We start from the raw sequence: 21,757 nt of genomic DNA on the forward strand, positions 1-21,757 counted from the left end.
CCCATTTAGAGACATAATCAACCGCAATAAGAATGTATTGGTTAGTGTGTGACATAGGGAAAGGTCCCATAAAGTCTATGCCCCAAACATCAAATAGCTCACAGACGAGTATGCCTTGTTGAAGCATCTCATTCCTCCTAGAAATATTCCCTACTCTCTAAGATGCATCACAATACTTAATATAATTATTGACATCACTATGCATTTGTGGCCACCAAAGTCCACTTTGGAGAATTTTAGCCACTGTCCTATCTGGCCCGAAGTGGCCGCCTGGTTCCCTAGAGTGGCACATGTTAATCACTGACTCTACCTCTTCCTCATGTATACATCTCCTAATCATGCCATCAGTGCAGAATCGAAATAAATAGGGTTCTTCCCAAAAATATTGTTTGCTTTCAAACAAAAACTTACGTCTTTTGTTTGCATCTAAATCAAGAGGAAGAATGTTACCGACTTTGTAGTTTGCGATGTCTGCAAACCAGGGGAGAGTTTTTACCGAATACAGTGTTTCATCCGGGAATACTTCCTTGATTGCCTCATGCTCTAAGGGTTGACGATCTGACTCTAACCTGGATAGATGGTCCGCTATCACGTTTTCTACCCCCTTCTTGTCTCTGATCTCGATGTCAAATTCTTGGAGTAGTAAGATCCAACGGATCAGCCTAGGTTTTGCATCCTGTTTGCTCATCAGATATCTCAGGGCTGCATGGTCAGTAAAAACAATTACCTTAGATAACACCAAATAAGATCTGAATTTGTCAAAGGCAAATACTACGGCTAGCAATTCCTTTTCAGTTATTGAATAATTTTGTTGTGCATCATTTAAGGTTTTGCTAGCATAGAAAATTGGGCGAAAAAGTTTATCCACCCTCTGCCCAAGACAGGCTCCTACAGCCAGATCACTGGCATCGCACATTAACTCAAAGGGAAGGGACCAATCCGGGCTTACCATAATGGGTGCTTCAATTAATTTCTTTTTCAGTAATTTAAATGCAAGCATACATTCTTCATTGAAATTAAAATCAGCATCTTTTAGCAATAATTGAGTGAGGGGTTTAGTGATTTTTGAAAAGTCTTTTATAAATCGTCTATAAAACCCCGCGTGTCCTAAAAAGCTCCTAACCAATTTCACATTGGTAGGAGGTGGCAGTTTTTCAATCACCTCAATTTTCGCCGGATCGACCTCGATCCCCTTCCCTGACACCTTGTGTCCTAATACTATACAATTTTGGACCATGAACTGTCATTTTTCCCAATTAAGTGCCAAGTTCTTGTCTTCACAATGTTCTAAGACTCGGTCCAAGTTTTCAAGACATTGGTCGAAAGTAGGTCCTACAACATTAAAATCATCAATGAAAATTTCTAGGAACTCCTCGACCATGTCAGAAAACATAGCCATCATGCAACGTTGGAATGTGGCAGGGGCATTACATAATCCGAAAGGCATCCGCCTATATGCAAAAGTCCCATAGGGGCAAGTGAATGTGGTTTTCTCTTGATCCAAAGGGTCCACAGGAATTTGCATATAGCCGGATAGCCCATCTAAAGTACAGAAAAATTCGTGCCCTGCCAACCGTTCCAACATTTGATCAATAAACGGTAAGGGGAAGTGGTCTTTACAGGTGGCCTCGTTTAATTTCCTATAATCTATGCATACACGCCAACCCGTAACCTTTCTAGTTGGGATTAATTCTCCTTTTTCATTTTCCATTACCGTTGTTCCCCCTTTTTTGGGCACACATTGAACCGGGCTTACCCATTGGCTATCAGAGATTGGAAAGATGATACCTGCGTCGAGGAGTTTTATAACCTCGACTTTTACCACCTCTTTCATGTTAGGGTTGAGCCGTCGTTGAGGTTGGGCAGATGGCTTGATCTCCTCCTCAAGAAAAATTCTATGTGTGCAGATTTTGGGGTCGATACCTTTGATGTCGTGGATTGACCATCCAAAGGCTCCTTTATGTTCCATCAGCACCTCCACCAATTTTTCTTCCTGTTCAACTGTCAACAAAGAAGAAATAATAACGGGTAAATCTGTGGGAGGTTGAAGAAAAACATATTTTAGGTTGTTGGGTAAGGGTTTAAGCTCCAATTTTGGAGGTTCCTCCAACGAGGTCTTAGGTTTAGGTTTGATCTCACGATCAAGGTCCTCTTTTCTACCCTTAACCCAATAACATTTTTCAGGTGGGAGATCTTCAAATGGCTCACTTGAGTTTTCACATTCCTCACCACCTAGACCGAGTTCTAAAGAGGCATTTCTTATATCGAGATCAACTTCCTCAACACATTCATCTATAGGTGCATCCACAAAGTTACAACTTTTGGAGCGTTCTTGAGGAAATTTCATGGATTCATAAACGTTAAATGTTACCTCTTCGTCCTGCACCCTTAGGACCAATTTACCTCCATGGATGTCTATTATTGTCCTACCGGTTGCAAGAAACGGTCTCCCGAGGAGAATGGGGACGGAGTCATCTTCTTCCATGTCGAGGACCAAAAAATCGACCGGGAAGATCAGTTTGTCCACCTTTACAAGCACATCTTCAACTATGCCTCTAGGCCATGCAATTGACCGATCCGCTAGCTGCAATGTCATGTTTGTTGGTTTAGGTTCTCCGAGCCCTAATTTCTTGAAAATTGATAGAGGCATAAGATTAATACTCGATCCTAAATCACATAATGCCCTATCTATGTGCATGTTGCCTATCCTACACGGGATGATAAAGCTCCATTGATCTTTAAGCTTGGGGGGTAATTTATGGGTGATTATGGCCGAGCATTGTTCTGTTAAAGCCACTATCTCATTTTCCCCAAACTTTTTCTTTTTCGACAACATGTCTTTAAGAAATTTTGCATAGTTCGGCATCTCCTCTAGTGCTTCCATTAATGGAATGTTTATTTCTAATCTACTAAGGATTTCCGAGAACCGGGCAAATTTCTTATCTAGGTTGGCCTTTTTCTGCTTCTGAGGGAATGGCAGTTTTGGTGTATAAGGCCTAACCACTTTTTCTACAGCTTTTTCAGAGGCTGAAGTTTCAGATGCGGGATTGGGGTTGCTTACCACTTCCGGTTCCCTACTTACCTGAGATGACAGAGGCATTTGCGATGGAGATGCCACGAGTGTGTCCACTTCCTTGCCGCTCCTTAGGGCGATGGTTTGAGCCGCTTCTTCTTGCAAGAGGAACGCCTCGTGGCATTCCCTTTCTTCCTGTCTGATTGTGGCGAGCTGGTCACTCAGGGTCCTGCATGCCTCCTCGTTGGCTGCCAGTCGGACGGATATCTCTTTTAGGAGAGTCATTATTCCTTCTGAGTACTCTGTTTGCCTGCCATAAAAATCAGAGTTAGAATGAGGACATGGAAGGGTATCCATGGGTGCCATGTAGGGCGCCGGTGGATATCGTGTATGCTCCTGATCGTAGTAGTTGTAAGTTGAGGGTTCAGAATTATACCTTTGACGATTACCCAAATAACTTACATTCTCACCTCTAGGTACGTAATAGTTGATGTGGCATACCCTACCGGGGTGATTCTGGCCGCATCTCTCGCAGAATGGTATCCTTGGTTGGTTATTTTGGTTGTATGAAGCCACAAGGAAGTCCATTTTTGTGTTAAGATCGTTCATGGACGGGTTCGACGCTCTGTTGTCCATAGTCGCTGGAAGAACAATCGAATTTAAGTAATAGTATATCAACAAGTATTTATATATACAAGTATAAATGATATCAACAAAGAATATTCACAAAGAATGCCTAAACTAACAAGTCGACCTTTGGTTTGATATTGCAGAAGAAATAAATCCCCGGCAACGGCGCCAAAAACTTGATGCGGTTTCTGGAGAATCCTCACTAAGGGATAAGTGTACCCCGTCGTTATCACGTAATAAATTTCTGGTTTAAGTCCAGGTTATCGTCCACAGGATTTATTTCTGCAAGTACCAAGCTACTCGGTCTCGGATGTTATCTAGGCTTAGGGGGTTTTGAGTTTGGTTTGTTTAATTAATCTACTCCTAGGTTGAATTATACTAATCCTAGCTAAGTTATCTAATTCTAACTAAATTATCTAAGTTATTCTACACCTAACTAAGTTACTCTACCCCTAATTGATCTTTTACCAAAGCAATTAACTGAATGAACATGAAGGAATACGATGATAACAATGATAGAATGTTTAAGCAATTGAATTGAAACTAAGTCGCTTGTGTCCAAGGCGATTAACCCGACCTATCCTCCTAAAGTCCCTAGTTCGTGATTCCCTTGTAAGGCCGAAACTAGCTCTAAGGCTCAGTAATTTGGGCTTAATCTTCTATAGGGTCGTCAATCCTATAGGCACTGACTAGGTCAGATTCAGCTCGCAATATGTGCCAACCTAATTTTGGGATTATCGAATGAGTTAAACCAATCAGAAAAAGCGTGAGACAAAGATTAAAACATCAAAACAATTGAATGAACAAAAACTATATTATATATCAAAGATGAATGTATTGTCACGAAGTTACAATAAACCTAGAATTCATAGCATGTATCAGAGGCTAGACAGAATATAAAAGAAGAAAAATCCCTTTCAGGGAACCTGTCTACCAATGCAGGCGTCTTTTTAGGATTTAAGGATGGAGCTTGAGTAATCCTCGGTGAACGGAGCTTCGAAGGTATCTTCAATGGAGGTTTGAAGGATATGGAGGAGGTGGAGAGGATTTCTCAAGGTGGAAGCTAAGCTAATTACAAAAGTAAAAGATATTGAATTACAATTGAAAAACCCTATTTATAGATGCGTCTCGGGCCTCGTTTTGACCTATTTTCGTGTCCTAGTTGGTGTAGGAAGACGTGGGGCCGAGCATGGCTTCGTGGGGGCGGAATTGGTCTTTTTGACCAATTCCCGCAAGGCTGCTCGCCGAGCTGGAAAGGCTGCTCGGCGAGCAGGCCTCTAGGGGCCTGCTCGGCGAGCAGAAATGGCCCGTAGGGCCCTGCTCGCCGAGCATTTTCGCCCGAAGCGCGCTCGATCCAAGCTCGATGAGTTCCGCGACCTTTTTCGTCCAACTTCACACCTGCACACGCATAAAAACTCCAGAAAACATTAGTCCAAAAGCCAAATTGATCCGTCAATCGCTTATTTTGAGCAAACGCTTCGTTTGGTGCGACGTTTGACGGACCAATTAGCTTCAAAAGATAACGGAATTCTAATACGCATGCTATTTCGGCCGTATTTGCCTAAATTGATTACAAAACAAGCCTAAACGACGAAAAGTAAATAAAATATTCTCAATTCCTAACTTACTCACACAAAAGCATTTAAATGCGAGAATTGCTCGCTTATTAGCCAAATAACCCTAAAAACCGTCCTAAAACCGTACCCAAAGATAGGGTTTTTGACCCCTATCACTGAGCTATGCTCAATAGGTTATATTTGAGACCTTTAACTAGGGAGACTGACTCAATAGTAGGGTTACCTCCGATAGTACCTGATCCAACTATCTTACCCTTTTTATTGTCTCCAAAGCTTACGTTACCACCTCGTTTAAGCTCAAGTGTGATGAACTGAGTTTCATCAACAGTCATATGCCTCGAGCATGCGCTGTCAATATACCAAAGCTTTGACTTCTCCACGCACCTCAAGCTCACCTGCATTTTGAATCATTCATCTTTAGGTACCCAATTCTTTTTGGGTCCTCGTTGGTTAGCATAAACAGGTGCAATATCATGTTTTAATTTGTGACGACATATATTTATGGTGTGGCATTGTTTACCACAGAAGTCACAATGAGTTACCCTTTTAGGGTGACTTTGTCTTTGGTCAGCACCATTGTGCTGAGCATGCCAACATACCTTAGTGGTATGACCTTTCTTTCCGCAGAAGTCACATTGGAAAGTCCGCTTATTATACCAAGACACATCTATTGTGTGTCCTCTTTTTCCATAACAGTCACACTGAGTGAACTGTCTACGCCGACCAGTACCTGAGTACTCAGCGTGGGATTTATTTTTGGTTGAACCTTTTATTTGCTTCTGTAGGGTTGTGACATCCTTTCTCAGTTTCTTTGAATCTGATTGGACTTCCGAGACAAACTTGTGCATGATTTCCATGTTGTTATGCAAAGTTGAGTTGTCTTGGAGAAGATATCGAAGGTCACTGAGTTTGACCTCTTCAATCTCGTCACACCGCCTGCTGAGTGCCTTTATTTTCTTGTTACACTTTTTAGTCAGTGTATATAAATCACTCAGGGCGTTAACCATTTCATTTCTAAGCAAGTGTAGAGATGTTACCTCATTGGAATGTTCCTCTTGGTCAGAACCGTCAGAGAGGTCAGCTTGCTCAGATTGACTTTGGTCAGTAGCGTCGTCGGCCATGAAACATATATTTGCTGTCTCATTTGCATCAGCTTCTGATGAGGTTGACTCATCACTGTCACTCCATGTGGCCACCATTGCCTTTTTGCTTCCCTTCTTTTCTTTCTTTAAGTTAGGGAAGCTTGACTTAATGTGCCCAGTTTGATGGCACTCAAAGCACGTGACAGGCTTGGAGCTGTCCTTTTTGTATTTGTCACTGGACTCAGCTTTGTACCTATCGCCTCTTTTGTATAGCCTCTTGCTGTTCTTATCATTCTTTCTGAACAGCTTCTTCATCTTTCTTGTGAACATGGACATCTCCTCATCATCTGATGAGTCAGCTTCGGTTGAGTCAGCTTTCATGACAAGTGATTTCTGCTTCTTGTCCTCTGACTTTTCTTTAGCTTCAAAATTTTTCATAGAGATCTCATGAGTCAGCAGAGATCCGATCAGCTCATCGTATTTGTACATGGTCAAGTCCTGAGCTTCCTCCACAGCTGTCTTCTTAGCTTGCCAGCTCTTAGGGAGACTTCTTAGGATTTTCTTCACCTGCTCCTCTTCTGTGAAGTTCTTTCCAAGTCTCTTAAGCTCATTTATAATATTGGTGAACCTTGAGTTCATCTCCGAGATGTCTTCATTTTCATTCATCTCGAACAGTTCATATAATCTCATATGTTGGTTCACTTTGGACTCCTTGACCTTGCTTGTGCCTTCATAGGTCACTTCAAGCTTCTTCCATATTTCCTGTGCTGACTCGCAACCTGAAATCTTATTGTATTCTGCAGCATCTAGCGCACCGTGAAGCATATTGATAGCCGAAGCATTGTTTTGTAATTTTTTAAGGTCATCTTCTGACCACTCAGTTTCACTCTTGACAACCTTTCATTGTCAACAGTTTTATAAGGCACATATGGGCCTTGAACTATTGCAAGCCACGCACTCATGTTTGTAGCTTGAATAAAGTTCTTCATCCTGTTTTTCCAAAATGTATAATTTGATCCAAAAAACAAGGGAGGCCGACTAATTGATAATCCCTCAGGGAGTATCTGTGTAGTTTGATTTCCTGGAAGGAAACGAGTGCTGTTCTCAGCCATTTATCGGGATCAGCTCAAGATAGTTATATCTTTGAGTAGTGAGCTACTTAGCTTTGATACCACTTGTTGGTCCCGTGTGATTAGTTCCAGGGGGGGTTAGGAACTAATGTAACTTTTTCGCTAAATAATGCTGACTTAATTAATTCTTTAAGTTACTTAACTTAGTTTAGGTCAGCACGGTCGAGAAATGTAAGACAGCTTTAGTCAGATGCTGAATAGAACTGTTTTACTTGCGAGTTGGGAATTAACACTTGAGGTCAGCTTCCAACTCACCACCAAGATTACTCAGTGTCAGCTTTTATAATTTATATCCTGAGCAATTTAATCAGACAACACATATATAGATATATTGAGAGAGAGTTAGAAATTACTCAGCACGACTTATCCTGGTTCGGCCTCTCCGCCTACGTCTAGTCCCTAGAGTCTCTTCGGGCTTTTTCAATACTGAGCTCTTTAAAGGTAGAGCACAAACCGTTTACAAGGTAGTTGAATATGCAAGAGTACCTTCCTCTATTCGTCTACTCAACTCCTACTAAGTGCTATAACTGAACACCTAGATTTCTCTACCACTGAGTACTTAAAACCGAGTACTCAGCACCACTCTCTCAATTTTACAATTGATACAAACTTGTTCTTTCTAGATGAAGAACACTTTAGATGATTACAAAATCAATCTAGCTTTTACACAGAAATGGAATTTTGGTGTAAGATCTTTTTCTTGTTTGAATGTGCTTTGTATCTTTTCTCTTTTTCTCTTGTATTTTTCTTGGCAAAATCGGCTTCGGATCCAAGCATGAACTTGTCCTTTTATAGTTGAAATCTGAAGACACAATCATTTGAATACGGAATTATCCGTTGGATTCAAACGACTCTTTCTTCCGACATTATTCTGGTCAGCTTCTGATTTGTAGGCCAATCCTGTCGTCTGAATTCTGCCCTGTCGTCTGAATTCTGCAGGCGTCAGGCTTGTCTTCTTCCCGCAGGTGTGTCTTCTGGTGCCAGTTCGTCTTTTAGCTAACAGACAGTTGACCCATGCATCTCGAAATTGACTCTGTGCGTAATTCTCAGGTTTCTATTATTGGTGCAGACAGTTGTCGGATCTTGTCTTCTAACAAACGGATCATTCATGCTGTCCTGACGAACACTCAGCTTGACTTTATTGACGTTGCTTTTGTTCTTCGTTTCTGAGTTACTCTTACTCAGCTTCCGTGGTCAGCTTCGTCTGCAAGCTTTAGTTTAGAGAAGGACTTGCGTTTCACTCATCTTCTTTGGTCAGCTTCATCTTTAAATATTTGTTCTGAAGCTTGCTTTTCTTCTGTTCTGTTGAGTTGCACTATACTCAGCTTATGCTGAGTTCTCATGCTGACTTCGTCCTGTCTTACTTTTTGATTCTGTTTTCATTTATACTTATACTCACCATTGAACAAACATATTAGTACAATTAAATCAAAGCACTTAAATTTAATTGCCTCTTAATCATGGATTAACTTAAATAATTTTGTCAAATCAAAATCACGTGGAAAGGTGTTTCAACACTTTGGATGGTGTTACTGCGGCTTGGGAGGTCTGGCCGAAATTGACTATTAGGGGGAGGCAGGCGGAAATTACTTCAGTGGCAAAAACCGAATAGGGACTGGTTTAAACTCAATGTGGACGGCTCCTCTAATGTTTCGACGAGTCAGATTGCTTCAGGTGGCGTGATTAGGGATAGTTCGGGGAACTGGTGTAGGGGGTTTACTCAAAATGTCGGTCAGGGTGATATTTTAACTGCTGAACTGTGGGGGATACATGCTGGTCTTAAGTTAGCGTTGGATTCTAATTGTCGGAGGTTGATTGCGGAGTCTGACTGTCTTCAGGCGGTTAGTTTGGTTAATTCAGATACGCCTCTTCATCAACCGGCTCGTGCTTTAATTCGGGGTATTAAATCCCTTATGTCTCGGTTTGAGAATATTGCGGTGTGCCACATCTATAGGGAGTGTAATAAGTGTGCTGATTTCCTTGCCCGTTCTGCTATTCGTCTGACACCAGGTATTACGGTGTTACAGACAGCTTCTACGTACACCAGGTATACCTTGTTATCTCCTCTTCTTTATGAAGATCGTGTAGGCAGGTTCTGTTTGAGGTTTCTAGCTTCTTGATTTTTTTCCGGTTCTATTACTGTTTGTTCTTGTTTTATATGTTATCTTAAAAAAATGATGTGACACATTAATTTTGATAATATGATATATTAATTTATTGATTTTACTGAAGTTACTGAAGTAATGCAATAGAATTTTGACTTTTGATAATTTAATATGTTGATTTGGTAATGGACATTTTGATTAATTTGGTGTATCACGTGACAAATAAATGATATTGATATTCTTAAAAAAAATATTTTTTTTGCTAATTTAGGTAAAGGCTATGCTTACTTTGTTTTTGACAAAGTAAGCTTTACTTTGTGTGTTTTCACCATTAGATTAATTTTATACTCCATCATCCAATGGTGAAAACACACCAAGTAATTGTACTTTGTCAAAAACAAAGTAATCATAGAAGGCCCCGCTAATTTATAAGGAATATGTTATACAAAAAAACATATTATATATTTTTTTTCTAGAAATTCGGTCAAATTACAAATTTTGTTTTTATTTTTTATTTTTTTTATTTTCCTTTAAATTGAGTAAAAAATTACATTTATAAGTATTTTTCTTCCGATTCCATGAAATTAATTAGTTATAATGAGAATTGTTATAAAAAGATACGTTAATTTTTTTCAGGAAAAAAATCGAGTTAATTAATTTTTGATTAAAAATAATATTGAATACAATCTCTGAGCTGCTTCTGATGACTTGAATCACAACAAACGGTTAGGAAGGGGCGGAGTCCGGGGTCCTTTCTCCGATGCTTAAGTCAGTGGAGTTCTTTGAAATAAGAAGCAACTTGAAAGCAGTTATGAAAGTGAGTAAAAGTGAATGTACCTAACGCACAGAGTTATTTATAGATGATTTAAAGTGTAAGTATACTTTACATGTGTTAGCTTCTGTTTGGTTCTGCTACAAGTTACCAAAAGAACAAAAAAAAAAAAAAAATGAAAAGTTTTCTTTGTGAAAAGATTTGTGGCAAGATCATATTCGTGGACTAATAATCAATGTTTTAAAAAATGGATCGGAGATAGAACATGATAGATAATTTGGTTAGAGGTCAACAGGTTCGACAGATTAAATTGCATTAGTTGAATCGGATGATATTATAAATAAAATAATATATATACAAATTGATAAATATATTTAATATAAAACTCCTCGATTAAAAAAACATACATCCAAAAATTGGACAATGTGCCAATTTTTTTTAATAAACTTTTTTTTTATGTGGGCTTATTCATTATTATTTGAAAATTCAAACTTCAAAAACAGAGAAAGCTTCAAAAAGAACAGAGGTAAAAATCCTAATTTTTTCAATTCATGGCCTCATCCTTAACCGAGTTGTTGTGAATTTTTATCCTCATACACCTTAATACAATAGAAATCATAGAACTATTTATGGCAGAGTAGAGACACAAATCGAGTTAGAAAGTGTTAGCACGAGCCTTCTAAAAAATGGACTTTTTGCCTTTCAAAAAAAAGTTTAGTGACAAATTGAAAACAGTAGCATAGATATTTTAGTATCATTAAAAGCTTAAAACTTTGGTACTATGTAGTAAAATATATTTTTTCATTTACCATAATATTCTTAGTAATAAAATAATTTTTTTTCTTGAATTAAAAGTGGATTGCTATTTACCGCTCACTTTTTTCTACTTACCGTCCTTATTTGGATTTTTTTTTGCCATTTTTCATAATTTTGATCAAAAACTGAAAATTCTCTCTCCAAATCACGAACCCGAACAACAATAATTAAAATTATGAAAATAATAGATATGTGACAACCCGAACCCCAAAAATAGGTAATTATAAGTCGGAAACATTAAAATTTACATTTTTTTTTCCAAAAAAATCATGAACATAATGCATATTTTTTGTGACGATTTTGCATTTTTCGTCATAAAAAATTAGAGAATTTTATATTTTTCGTCACAAAAAACTGAACAATTTAACATTTTCCATCACTAAAAATATTAAATTTGTGCATTGGCTCAATTTTGGCCTAGGCGGGTGTTGGATCCGTCCAGCTATAGAGCTGGGCGGATCCATCACTCGCCCAGCCAATGGCCGGGGTGGGTGAAACTCCCGCCCAACCAATGGTTGGGGCGGATGCTATATCTGGCAAAGCCATTGGCTGGGCAGGAGATTCACCCACCCCAGCCATTGGCTGGGCGGGTGATGGATCCATCCAACCCTATGGATGGGCGGATCCGACCCCCACCTATTTCAAAATTGGCTTTTTTTTTAGCAAAAATTCAATTTTTTTTATTAAAAGGGTAAAATTGTCCAAATAGGGGTGGTAAAAGCAAAAAAGCGGCGGTAAATAGTAACACCCAATAAAAACCAAGGTGAAATCGGTTCACTAGGTTGATTCCGGTTCGTCAGTTTTTTCCGGTTTAATGGGGTCATTAATATTGACCCCGAAGTAATCTAAGCGGACCAAATATCTGGCCAGTTCGGTTTTCAAAACCATATTCATAATATACACACTCTTAAATCATTACTCTATATCTTTTGGATTTTTTTTCTATTTTTAAAGTACAATATTTAATTTTTATAAAATTCATAACATCTTACTGCAATAATTTTCAATCCGAAAATGTTAATTTTGTAAAAGTTCAATTTTATCCCCATAAAAACTTGTCTAGCTCTATCCTTTATTGCAAATTGTAATTATGTGACAATTTTGTTTATCAAATAATTTATTTGGATGAGATTGTGGTTGTACCTAAAAAAAAGGTTTACTTAAGAAGAAGACTAAATAAGAATGATTTGATGGTTTATTACGAGTATCTTACATTTAGACAAATATAGAGGAGACTCAAGCGCACTAAGCGAAACACGCAACATAAATAAAGAAAAGTATGAAAGTGAAAGCGGAGATCCTGGATAGCTGCCCTGTTTATAAAGGATCTACAAAGAGAGATCTATTGTCACAATAATTAAACTCATACTTTAAATAAATTTTATAATTTTTATTATGAATTTGAAAACTAAAAATCTAGTTTGTTGGAGTCTTTCTAAGTAATGCATAAAATAATAACAAATAATGTTATTTAAATAATGACAAATATTGCTAATTATGTATTTTTTATTAACTTTATAAAACATATGCTTATCTTATTTATTTATTTAGAAATCGATAAAACTATAATTTATAATGAAAATTATTATAGGAAGACAAGTTAATTTTTTTAGGAAAAAAAGGAAAGAAAGATAGGCAGGTTATTTCTACTTAGAATTTCCCTAAAAAATGTGATTTTTCCTTTAATTAGCCCAAACGGACCTCAAGCAAGGCCCAAACTATATTTAGGCCCATTACGGTCTCAAAAACTATCCGTTGCAGACACACTTCTTCAACGGTCTGGGATTCAAATCCTATAAATACCTTTTTCATGAACTCGGTTTCATTTTACTTTCTCGAATTACACCTCTCTCTTTCTCAAATTATTCCTCTTTCTTTCTCGAATTACACCTCCCTTTCTCGAATTATTCCTCTTTCTTTCTGGAATTACACCTCTCTCACCGTTAATTCCACCTCTCTCACTGTTTTCGTAGATTATTATGGACTATATCACTTCGTCGTCCTCAAATTCGAACCAAATCTTAGGAGAAAGGAATGAGTCTTTGGATGATCTGCCAATGACTCCAAGGCCCACATTTCGCCGGTACAAGCCAAACAGGCACATTCAAATACCGATTGGCGATTCCGAATGTGATTCGGCATGTTTGTTGCCTCAATCCCAAGATGATGAGATGTACGAGGAGGTAGAAGGTGTTTGGAGCTTGAGAGGAGTGTTAAATTTCCTGATGGTGGTTGGAGTTTTAGTGCTTTCTACCTCATACATTTCTTGTATGAATTCACCCATATCTGCCCCTGTTGTACTTGATTTTGCTAGTCTGAGAGGTGGAGGATATCATATGAATACATCTTTGTTGTTATTTGAACCTGATGGAGGGGTTGTTGAAGAAGAAAGGATTATAATCATAGATGCTGGTATGGAAGAGAAGGCTAGGGTTACAGCCATGCTTGAAAATGGAGAAGAAGGGAAACGGGAAGGGGAAGAAATTCCAGATTTCACCAATCCTCAAGTGGCTGGGACAGCGGAGGAAAACCAAGAAGGGGAAACAGAAATAGATAAATTTATTGAAGCAAGCGAAGAAGATGAAGGGATTGTTGAAGAAGATGAAGAGTGGAACGAAATTACTGAGTTACTAGATTCTGAAGTGTCACTAATGAAATTATTGACTGTCTCTAACCAGGTTTCTGAAATACCTTCAAGTGTTGCTATTGCACTTGAGAAAGAGGATTTTGTTCATGAGTCTTTCAAAGGAGGAATCTTTGAGGCAGAAAAGATTCCAATTGGAAACGTTACCGATGTTTACAAAAATTGGGATGAAGGAGGCAAAAGGCTTATTACAAGTATGGATACTGAATCAATTATTATCAAAGTTGTAACTGGTCTGCTGTCAATAGCATTGTTATTGTGGTCAATTATTGCACCAATGACACCTTCAGGGAGGAGGCATAGGCGTAACTCTAGAAAGAGTAGAAAGCCAAAAGAGAAATTCATTATTGCTGCTGATGAGGAAGAAAAACAGCCCTTTGAGAGTGCCACTGCTCATCTTGGCATCTCCGGTTCTCTAATTGCTGCTGATGAGGAAGAAAAAAAGCCCTTTGAGAGTGCCACTGCTCATCTTGGGAACTCCAGTTCATCTTGGCATCTTGGCATCTCCAGTTTATCTCAACACCAAAGCCAAGGTGCACCCGTAATTGAGTTGCTTTGTGAGCTTGAGTTTCCAGAGATGAGCACATCTCACAGGAGATGTGGCATAAAAAACAACAGGGATCTTGAGCTTTCAGAGATGAGCACATCATCTCTCAGGAGGAGTTGTGGCATAAAAAACAGCAGGGAGCCTGAGCTTTCAGAGATGAGCACATCTCTCACTAGGAGTTGTGGCATAAAAAACAGCAGGGAGCTTGAGCTTTCAGAGATGAGCACCTCATCTCTCAGGAGCTGTAGCATAAAAAAAAGCAGGGTAATTGATCCTCAAGTGAGCAGCAAGCCTGTTCATGTGCCATCTCCAGCTTTCTGGCACACCTCAAATTCATATACTGATGAAAGGAAACAATCTATGAAGAAAAAGGTAAACTATAGTCTATAACAATTTGTTTTCTCATTTCCATTATATCTAGGCTGAGAAATTCATAGATTAAGCTTTGATTTAGCATTTTGGCTACATAAATTATAGCCTATAACAACTAACTTGTTTTCTCATTTTCATTATATTGGAGGCTGGGTTTGATTTAGCATTTTGGGTAGATAATCATTTTGTTTCCATGTGATGTTTGCTTTTGATCAGAAAAGAGAGATAGGGAATTCGGAAGGAAAGAATGTGCTAACAACTCCGTTGACGGTGAGGCGATCAAGCAGGATTCGGAATCGAGCTTTTTCACCATGATTAATGAATCTACTGAATTTGAAATGAAACAACAGCTTTTCTCAGTTGTTTCATTCTATTTTTTGCTGTTTTTGTAAGAATTCAGCTACTGACCAAGATAAATATCATCTTCATTTATAAATCCTAGTTATTTTCTGAAATCTGAGTATAAATATTTGCTTTTATTTCAATTATTTTGTAGCAGCATCTCATCTATAGAAAATGGAAATGGAAATGAAGTTTTTAGCTTCTAAACATGGCCTTAAACCATCTCATATAGTCTTAAATTTCTGATGATGCATATGTAATTTATACAATTTTGTGATGAGCTTGATAAATTGATATTGGTCATTTACTGTTGCATATAGTATAGGTTGTTAATGTTATCATCAAGCTTTACTCTTTATCAACTCTTGTATATGGCTTGGTCATCATGCCAAGTCGGATTGGGGGATTTAATAGCTCCACTTTAAGTTAGTTTAGCGGATGCAATAGACGTTGTGAAAGTTTACAAGGGTATTAGATTTTGCAAACCAAGTTTTAAAGTACCCAAAAGTATTAGAAATTTAGAAATTTCCAAAAGGTATAAAGTTGAAACAGTTTCAAGGAAAACCAGGGCCACGTTCACAACAAGCACAACATGAGCCAGGCGGTGGAGGAGGCGAGCAACACATACAAGTTGGGCAAGGCATTATTAGTTTCTTTATTTGCAGCACATCCGCAAATAATCAATAAGAATTTGAACCCTCTATTATTTAATTGGTGTTATTTAGCATTTTTAAAAGTCAACACTGTGTGGTCTTATTAGGTAGAAAGGGAGCTGCTAGTTTTATAAGTCCACACCGTGTGTGAGATTACTGCTGAACCTCTGATATTCATTTCCTTAATCCACATGGCGTGTGAAGATTCCACATAAAGTATGACTCTGTTTTTCAGCAAAAGGTCTTTTTTTTATTTTGATGTGTTGCCCTTTTGACCCGACTTCGTCCATCACTCGTATCCTCACATGTCGTTGGTTGGATGCCCGCGCCAGTGTCTCATAGAGATGACGACTTTCTTTCGAAGGATCTTCCCCAAATTATTTTGTAGGCTAATGATCGATCTATGATAGTGAACTCAGAGTGAGTATTCTGTTTCTTTTCTCTATCATCCAAGTGACACTTCATCATCACTTGCCCTTCAATGATAACCGTTACAAGATAGGTGCATGAACGAGATCCACCATTTTTATCCTAATTTTTACCCTGTAAAACTTTAAAAAAAAATAGAATATAAAAATTATTACTACACAAAACAATCAATTCTTAGTTAATAAAAATAATAGAATATTAAAATAAACAATTATAGTCTTCCTACTCAAAATAAGAAAAAGTTATATAAAAACAAAAAATATATATAACAAAAAAAAAAAGAAAACTCTTTTTCTTGACAAGAAAAGAGAAAATCTCTTGAAAATATAAATTATTAGAACAAAAGGGTTCTTAAGTATGTTTGGACCGACTACATGAAACTATTATGTACGTTTGTTTGGACAATTACATGGGTTATTCGGTACATTTGGACAACTACAAGAATAACTTGGTGGTTTATTTTTCTGCTTCACACGCCTATAATGTTTGCTACTCCACTCGTGGTGCCACATCAGACAAAATGAGTATTTGATGTCACTTTAAATATTTCCGAGAAGGTTGACGAGACACCTTTGAAGTTTAGGGACTCAATTGTTTTTTTATAAGTTGAGTTGATTTGTACTGTATTCAATCTTAACTATATAAATCCATAATTGGTTAAATTGTGCACATAATTTTTTTTTACTGCAATTTTTTTTCATATGAGGGTATCTGATGGTAAGAACTAGACCTGTTCATGGACCGAGTTGAGTTGGATGCGGGCCAGATCTAATCGAACTTTACATTAAATTATTTTATCCAAAGCCAATCCAACCCGCACTATATTTTTATCGGACTCGATCTGGACTGGACCAAATTAAGAGAACTAATTCTCGATCTCAGTCCAGTTCAGCCTATCTAACTATTAAAATTAGTATTTGATTGCTTTAATATATATATATATATATAGTAGTAAGTTGTATGATAATAAAATATTTTTTCACTTAGCAATGAGCAATTTTATACAGTGCTAGATAACTTTGTAGCACTTTGAGGTTGAATTTATCATGCATGTTATTTAACTGTTTTATTCTTAGGAAGATATCCTATTTTAGAAATGCTTATGTTTGTATCATACTCTCTTCATATATTTGTATTTTTGTTTCTTTTATTAACTCGGTAGTTTGATAACTAGCTGGATACTAATTTTTTTTTGTCTTTTTTATTTGATTTTCATTTTATAAATTTCAACTTTAAAAGAATATATAATAAATAACATAAAGTCGGGTTGGGCTGAATTTGGGTTCTTGAAATAATTTTTAAATCCAACTCATTTTATATGTCAACGTACACGGGTTAGAACCGGATCAAACAAAATATCAAATAAGCATGTACAAGCCCAATCTATGAAGAGTGAGCTTGAACAGACTGAACGGCTGACAGACCTATAAACACGTCTAGTAAGAATATACCACTAATTAGGGTTTAAAGTTTTTTTTTTTTTTTTTCGTCATCGTCATGGTCTGGGACACTTTAATTTATAAGGCGGCTGTGGTTGAATCAAATGAAATCTAATTATTTGATTTTCACAAAAACAATTGAATAACGTGCTGAAATTAGTATATCAGGTGAAAAGAAATAATTATGGAAACATTTACTAAACTTATGCCTAGTTGATAATAAATTATGTGTGTATATATATTATAGGTACATTTACGTTGTACATTACTTTTCCTTTTATTTGAAGTCTATGTAAGTAAATGAAGTCTATGTAGTATTCTTAAATACATAAAAACCAAATAGAGCACGAAAGGGAAAAAAATATATTTAGACATCTCAACCATAAAAGCTTGTATAGGGTGAACATGTTTAAATTATTAAAAAAAAAAAAACAGACAATGAAATTAATTAACGTGCTGAAATTAGCTTATTAGGTGAAAACTAATTTTCTCACAAATGGGCTGAAAAATAATAATAATATTGGATCAGATGTGCATACATTACAAGTTATTTGGCTGAAAGCAAATTTTTTCTTGTGGCCTTATTATTGGACTCAGTCTTGAGATTTGATACACAAAAGAAAAAAAAAATATATTTCCTTTGTAAATTATCTATCTTTTCTTCGATATTTTTTTACAAAGATATATATATTTTTTTAAATTCTCTATTTCTTTTCTGTTCTAAGGATGTGTTTTTAGTAGATTAATTATTTGTATCGGTAAAATTATGATTAAAGTTTGATGCTAGTATGTAAAATATATAATATATATATGTTTTAAAATTAACCAATAAATTCTTATAAAAAAACCAATAAATAAATTATAAATATAAAAATTGTGATATACAAATTAATAAAAATAATTAAATAAAAATTACAAATAGTAATTTATTGAACAAAGTAAAATCTTGTTGTTTCGGAAACAATATTATAGAGATAGGAAAAACGTTAAAAAAATGCTTTTATGAAAATAAAAAGGATAATTTTATTAACATCTAAATACAAAGACTTGTTTATGAAAATTGATATGGGTCGGTTTTGACGGGTTGATTTTAATCTTAAATCAACAAAGAGCATTATATATTTCTAGCTAAACTAGAAGGAGTTAATTCCGAGTTTCACGGACTAAATCCATAGGAAATGGAAACTCCCCATTGTTAAAGGTATGAAAACCCTAACAAGTTTCAAGAAGAAGACTATAATATTTTTTATTGATTAAAATTTAATCATCCTTACAAAGAATGAGGGTTATATAGCTCTCCTAATTAAAATGTAAAAGACCAAAAGTCCTAGCTAGAAGTTACAATGTAATAGAAAATGATAGGGGCACAATGGAAAGAGAATGCTCAAATGACATTTAGGTTATTAACCATAAATGGCAAGACAGTAAATACATGAGTAGCAAAACAGTAAATTTTGGAAAGAGGCAAAAAATTGACAGCATTGTCTTGTCTCAAGGTTCATTTGTGCAGGAATTCACCCTCACACGACATGTGACTGAGCCCACACGACGTGTGAGTCAAGCCACACGTCGTGTGACTTGTCTTCTGTACTTCGGCGCGCGATCTCGTTATTCCTTGCAGCTTCCACTAGAATGAGGATCCACTCCACACGGCGTGTAGGAGGGTTGACATGCCGTGTGGGGCAGTTTTGTCCCTTTTCTTCTCGTGCTCGTTCGTGCTTCGTTTCTCACCCGACTCCCTTCATCCAAACTTGAACCCTTTAAGGAGATGACTACATCAAAAATCTCCAAAATGACGTTGTTTCTATAAAAAAAGTTAAAAATTGTTGTTAAATAAATCTAAGCAAACACCATATTAAAATATTCGTTTAGAGTGAAACACTGGTCATGTTCTTTATTACTTAATTTCAGTATCAATCAGTTCAGTTCAGTAACATTCAATTTAGTTCAGTAATCAGTTCATTTTAGTAATTTATCATTATTTATTATAATTATCATTATTTTTTTATAATTATTTGTTTTCGTTGTTATTATTATTATTATTATTATTATTATTAGAACCATTATTATTTTTATAGGATTTTTATTTTAATTATTGCTATTTTTAAAGGATTATATTATTATTTCAGTTTCAATAGAATCTCTTACTAGATTTTATCAAATGACCACTTTTGTCAAATCTTTAAATTTATAGATGCGTTGGCAAAAGGTTCAACTTGAACTTTCAAGGAGTGGATGGCTATGGGTCAGAGTTTCGGCTATTAAGATGACATCAAGTGCCCTACCGATTATGTCGAGGCAGAAACAGACAAGGTGCGTAGGGACTAACCAAGAAGAAAAAGGAAAACAACTCGATGACAAGAGGGAATCTTATTAACGGAGAAATGATGCTCGGTGGTCGGCTCGATTCGGTTCGATTTGTAAACAAGCCGCTCGTGAACACGATTTACTGGCTCGGTCCATAAACAAGCCGAGGTTGAGCAGGTCAAAACTCAGTTCGAAAGCTCGCGAGCAGACTCAATTAGAATATTTATGAACAAATTTTAGTTTTGTAGAAAACTATATAGTTTTGTGTTAGTTCACAAATATCTAAACTTAATATTATTTCATTTGCTATTAGATGAGTTCATTCATAAACATAATAAATGAGTAATAGACGAACTATTTGTAAGCATCTTGTTTATTTATTCACGAACTTTACTTGTGAGCTTGTATATGAACACCATTAAAGAGTTATTTGCGAGCAAACTTCACAGATATAATTAACAATTTACTAACAAACAATTCATGGTTAGATAATTTTCTCAAATGAATCAAGTCCAAAAAGGATTTTGGGTTCGAAACAAGCTCGAAGCTCGTTGAGCAAGCCAAAGCTCGGCTCGGGCTCGTTAATTTTATAGCGAGCCGAGCTTGAGCAGGTCAAAAGCTCGGTTCGGCTTGACTCGATTACAGTCCTAGTAATTAAATAAACTAGAAGGTATATTTACATAGTAAAAAAAATCTACCTTTCCAAATAATAAAAATCCTAGATTTGCGTTTACAAACTCTTAAACTATAAAAATATTTTTATAAATATGTAAAACCACGAAATTTATTTTTATACGTAATTATCTTTGTGTTTCTTTATTTCTAATAGTGTATGGCAATAACCCCTCAATTTTTTTTTTTAAATATATTTTTAAAGGATTACATATTCTATTACTACTTTTTATTTATTTATTTTTTAAGAAAGCTGGTTTGAGACTTAAGGACAATACCTACCAATTAGCAAATTGGTCACTAACTTGTGGACATTAATTAAGTGGATTACCAAACCCAGCCATGAATTCCCACCCCTAGCCCCATGAAAAGACCAAACTATCCTTTACCCAAAATTTGAAAAAACACAAAACCTCTCAAATACCCTACACACTCTTTGATCAAATCCGGACTAATTTGTGAACCAAAACATGGAGTGTAACAACAACCGTAAAGGGAAAGCGAAAATAATAAGATTTACCGTTTTTGTTTTTTGATTTAAGCTTAAAAAATTGAATCTGTGGGTGATTTTTTAAAAACGCCGGAATCGCAGTCGGGCGTATGAACATCACGCCCGACCTATGGTTCCGGCGTATGAATATCACGCCCGACCTGTGGTTCGGACGTGAGGCTATCACGCCCGACCTATGGTTCTGGCGTGATGTTCATACGCCCGCACCATAGGTCGGGCGTGATGTTCATACGCCCGACCTATGGTTCGGGCGTGATGTTCATACGCCCGAGGGGTTTTAATTAATTTAATTAATTTTTTGTAATTTTTAGTTTGTTTAATTTAGTTTAACTAATTTTTTATGTTGTAAATTTTAGTTGTTGTAAATTTTATTTTATTTAATTTAGTTTAACTAAATCTTTATTTTGTTAATTTTAGTTAAATTTTTATTTTGTTAATTCAAGTATTTACGGGTTTAATTCAACAGCGGACTAATTTTTTTTACGTAACAGGTATTTACGGATTTAATTCAATAGCGGACTAGCTACTTTTTTTGCTCTCCCGACACACGGGCGTGTGCCTATCACGCCTCACCTTGTGGTCGAGCGTGATAGCCCCACGTCTCACCGTGTGGTCGGGCGTGTAGCGATCACGCCTGACCACACGGTGAGGCGTGGAGCTATCACGCCCGACCACAAGGTGAGGCGTGATAGGCACACGCCCGCGTGTCGGGAGAG

At 36.6% G+C, this 21,757-nt stretch overlaps 1 protein-coding gene across 1 annotated transcript; it reads left to right on the forward strand.

The window, feature by feature from the left end:
- The first annotated feature begins 12,981 nt into the window (after positions 1-12,981).
- On the forward strand, positions 12,982-15,181 carry LOC136223891 (uncharacterized). Its single transcript, XM_066012059.1, has 2 exons — positions 12,982-14,688; positions 14,905-15,181. Exons 1-2 carry the CDS (start codon positions 13,105-13,107, stop codon positions 15,001-15,003), a joined length of 1,683 nt encoding a protein of 560 aa, XP_065868131.1. The 5' UTR covers positions 12,982-13,104; the 3' UTR covers positions 15,004-15,181.
- The last annotated feature ends 6,576 nt before the right edge of the window (positions 15,182-21,757 follow it).

Source organism: Euphorbia lathyris, chromosome 3 (assembly GCF_963576675.1).
Source record: "Euphorbia lathyris chromosome 3, ddEupLath1.1, whole genome shotgun sequence".
In the NCBI taxonomy this organism is placed as follows: domain Eukaryota; kingdom Viridiplantae; phylum Streptophyta; class Magnoliopsida; order Malpighiales; family Euphorbiaceae; genus Euphorbia; species Euphorbia lathyris.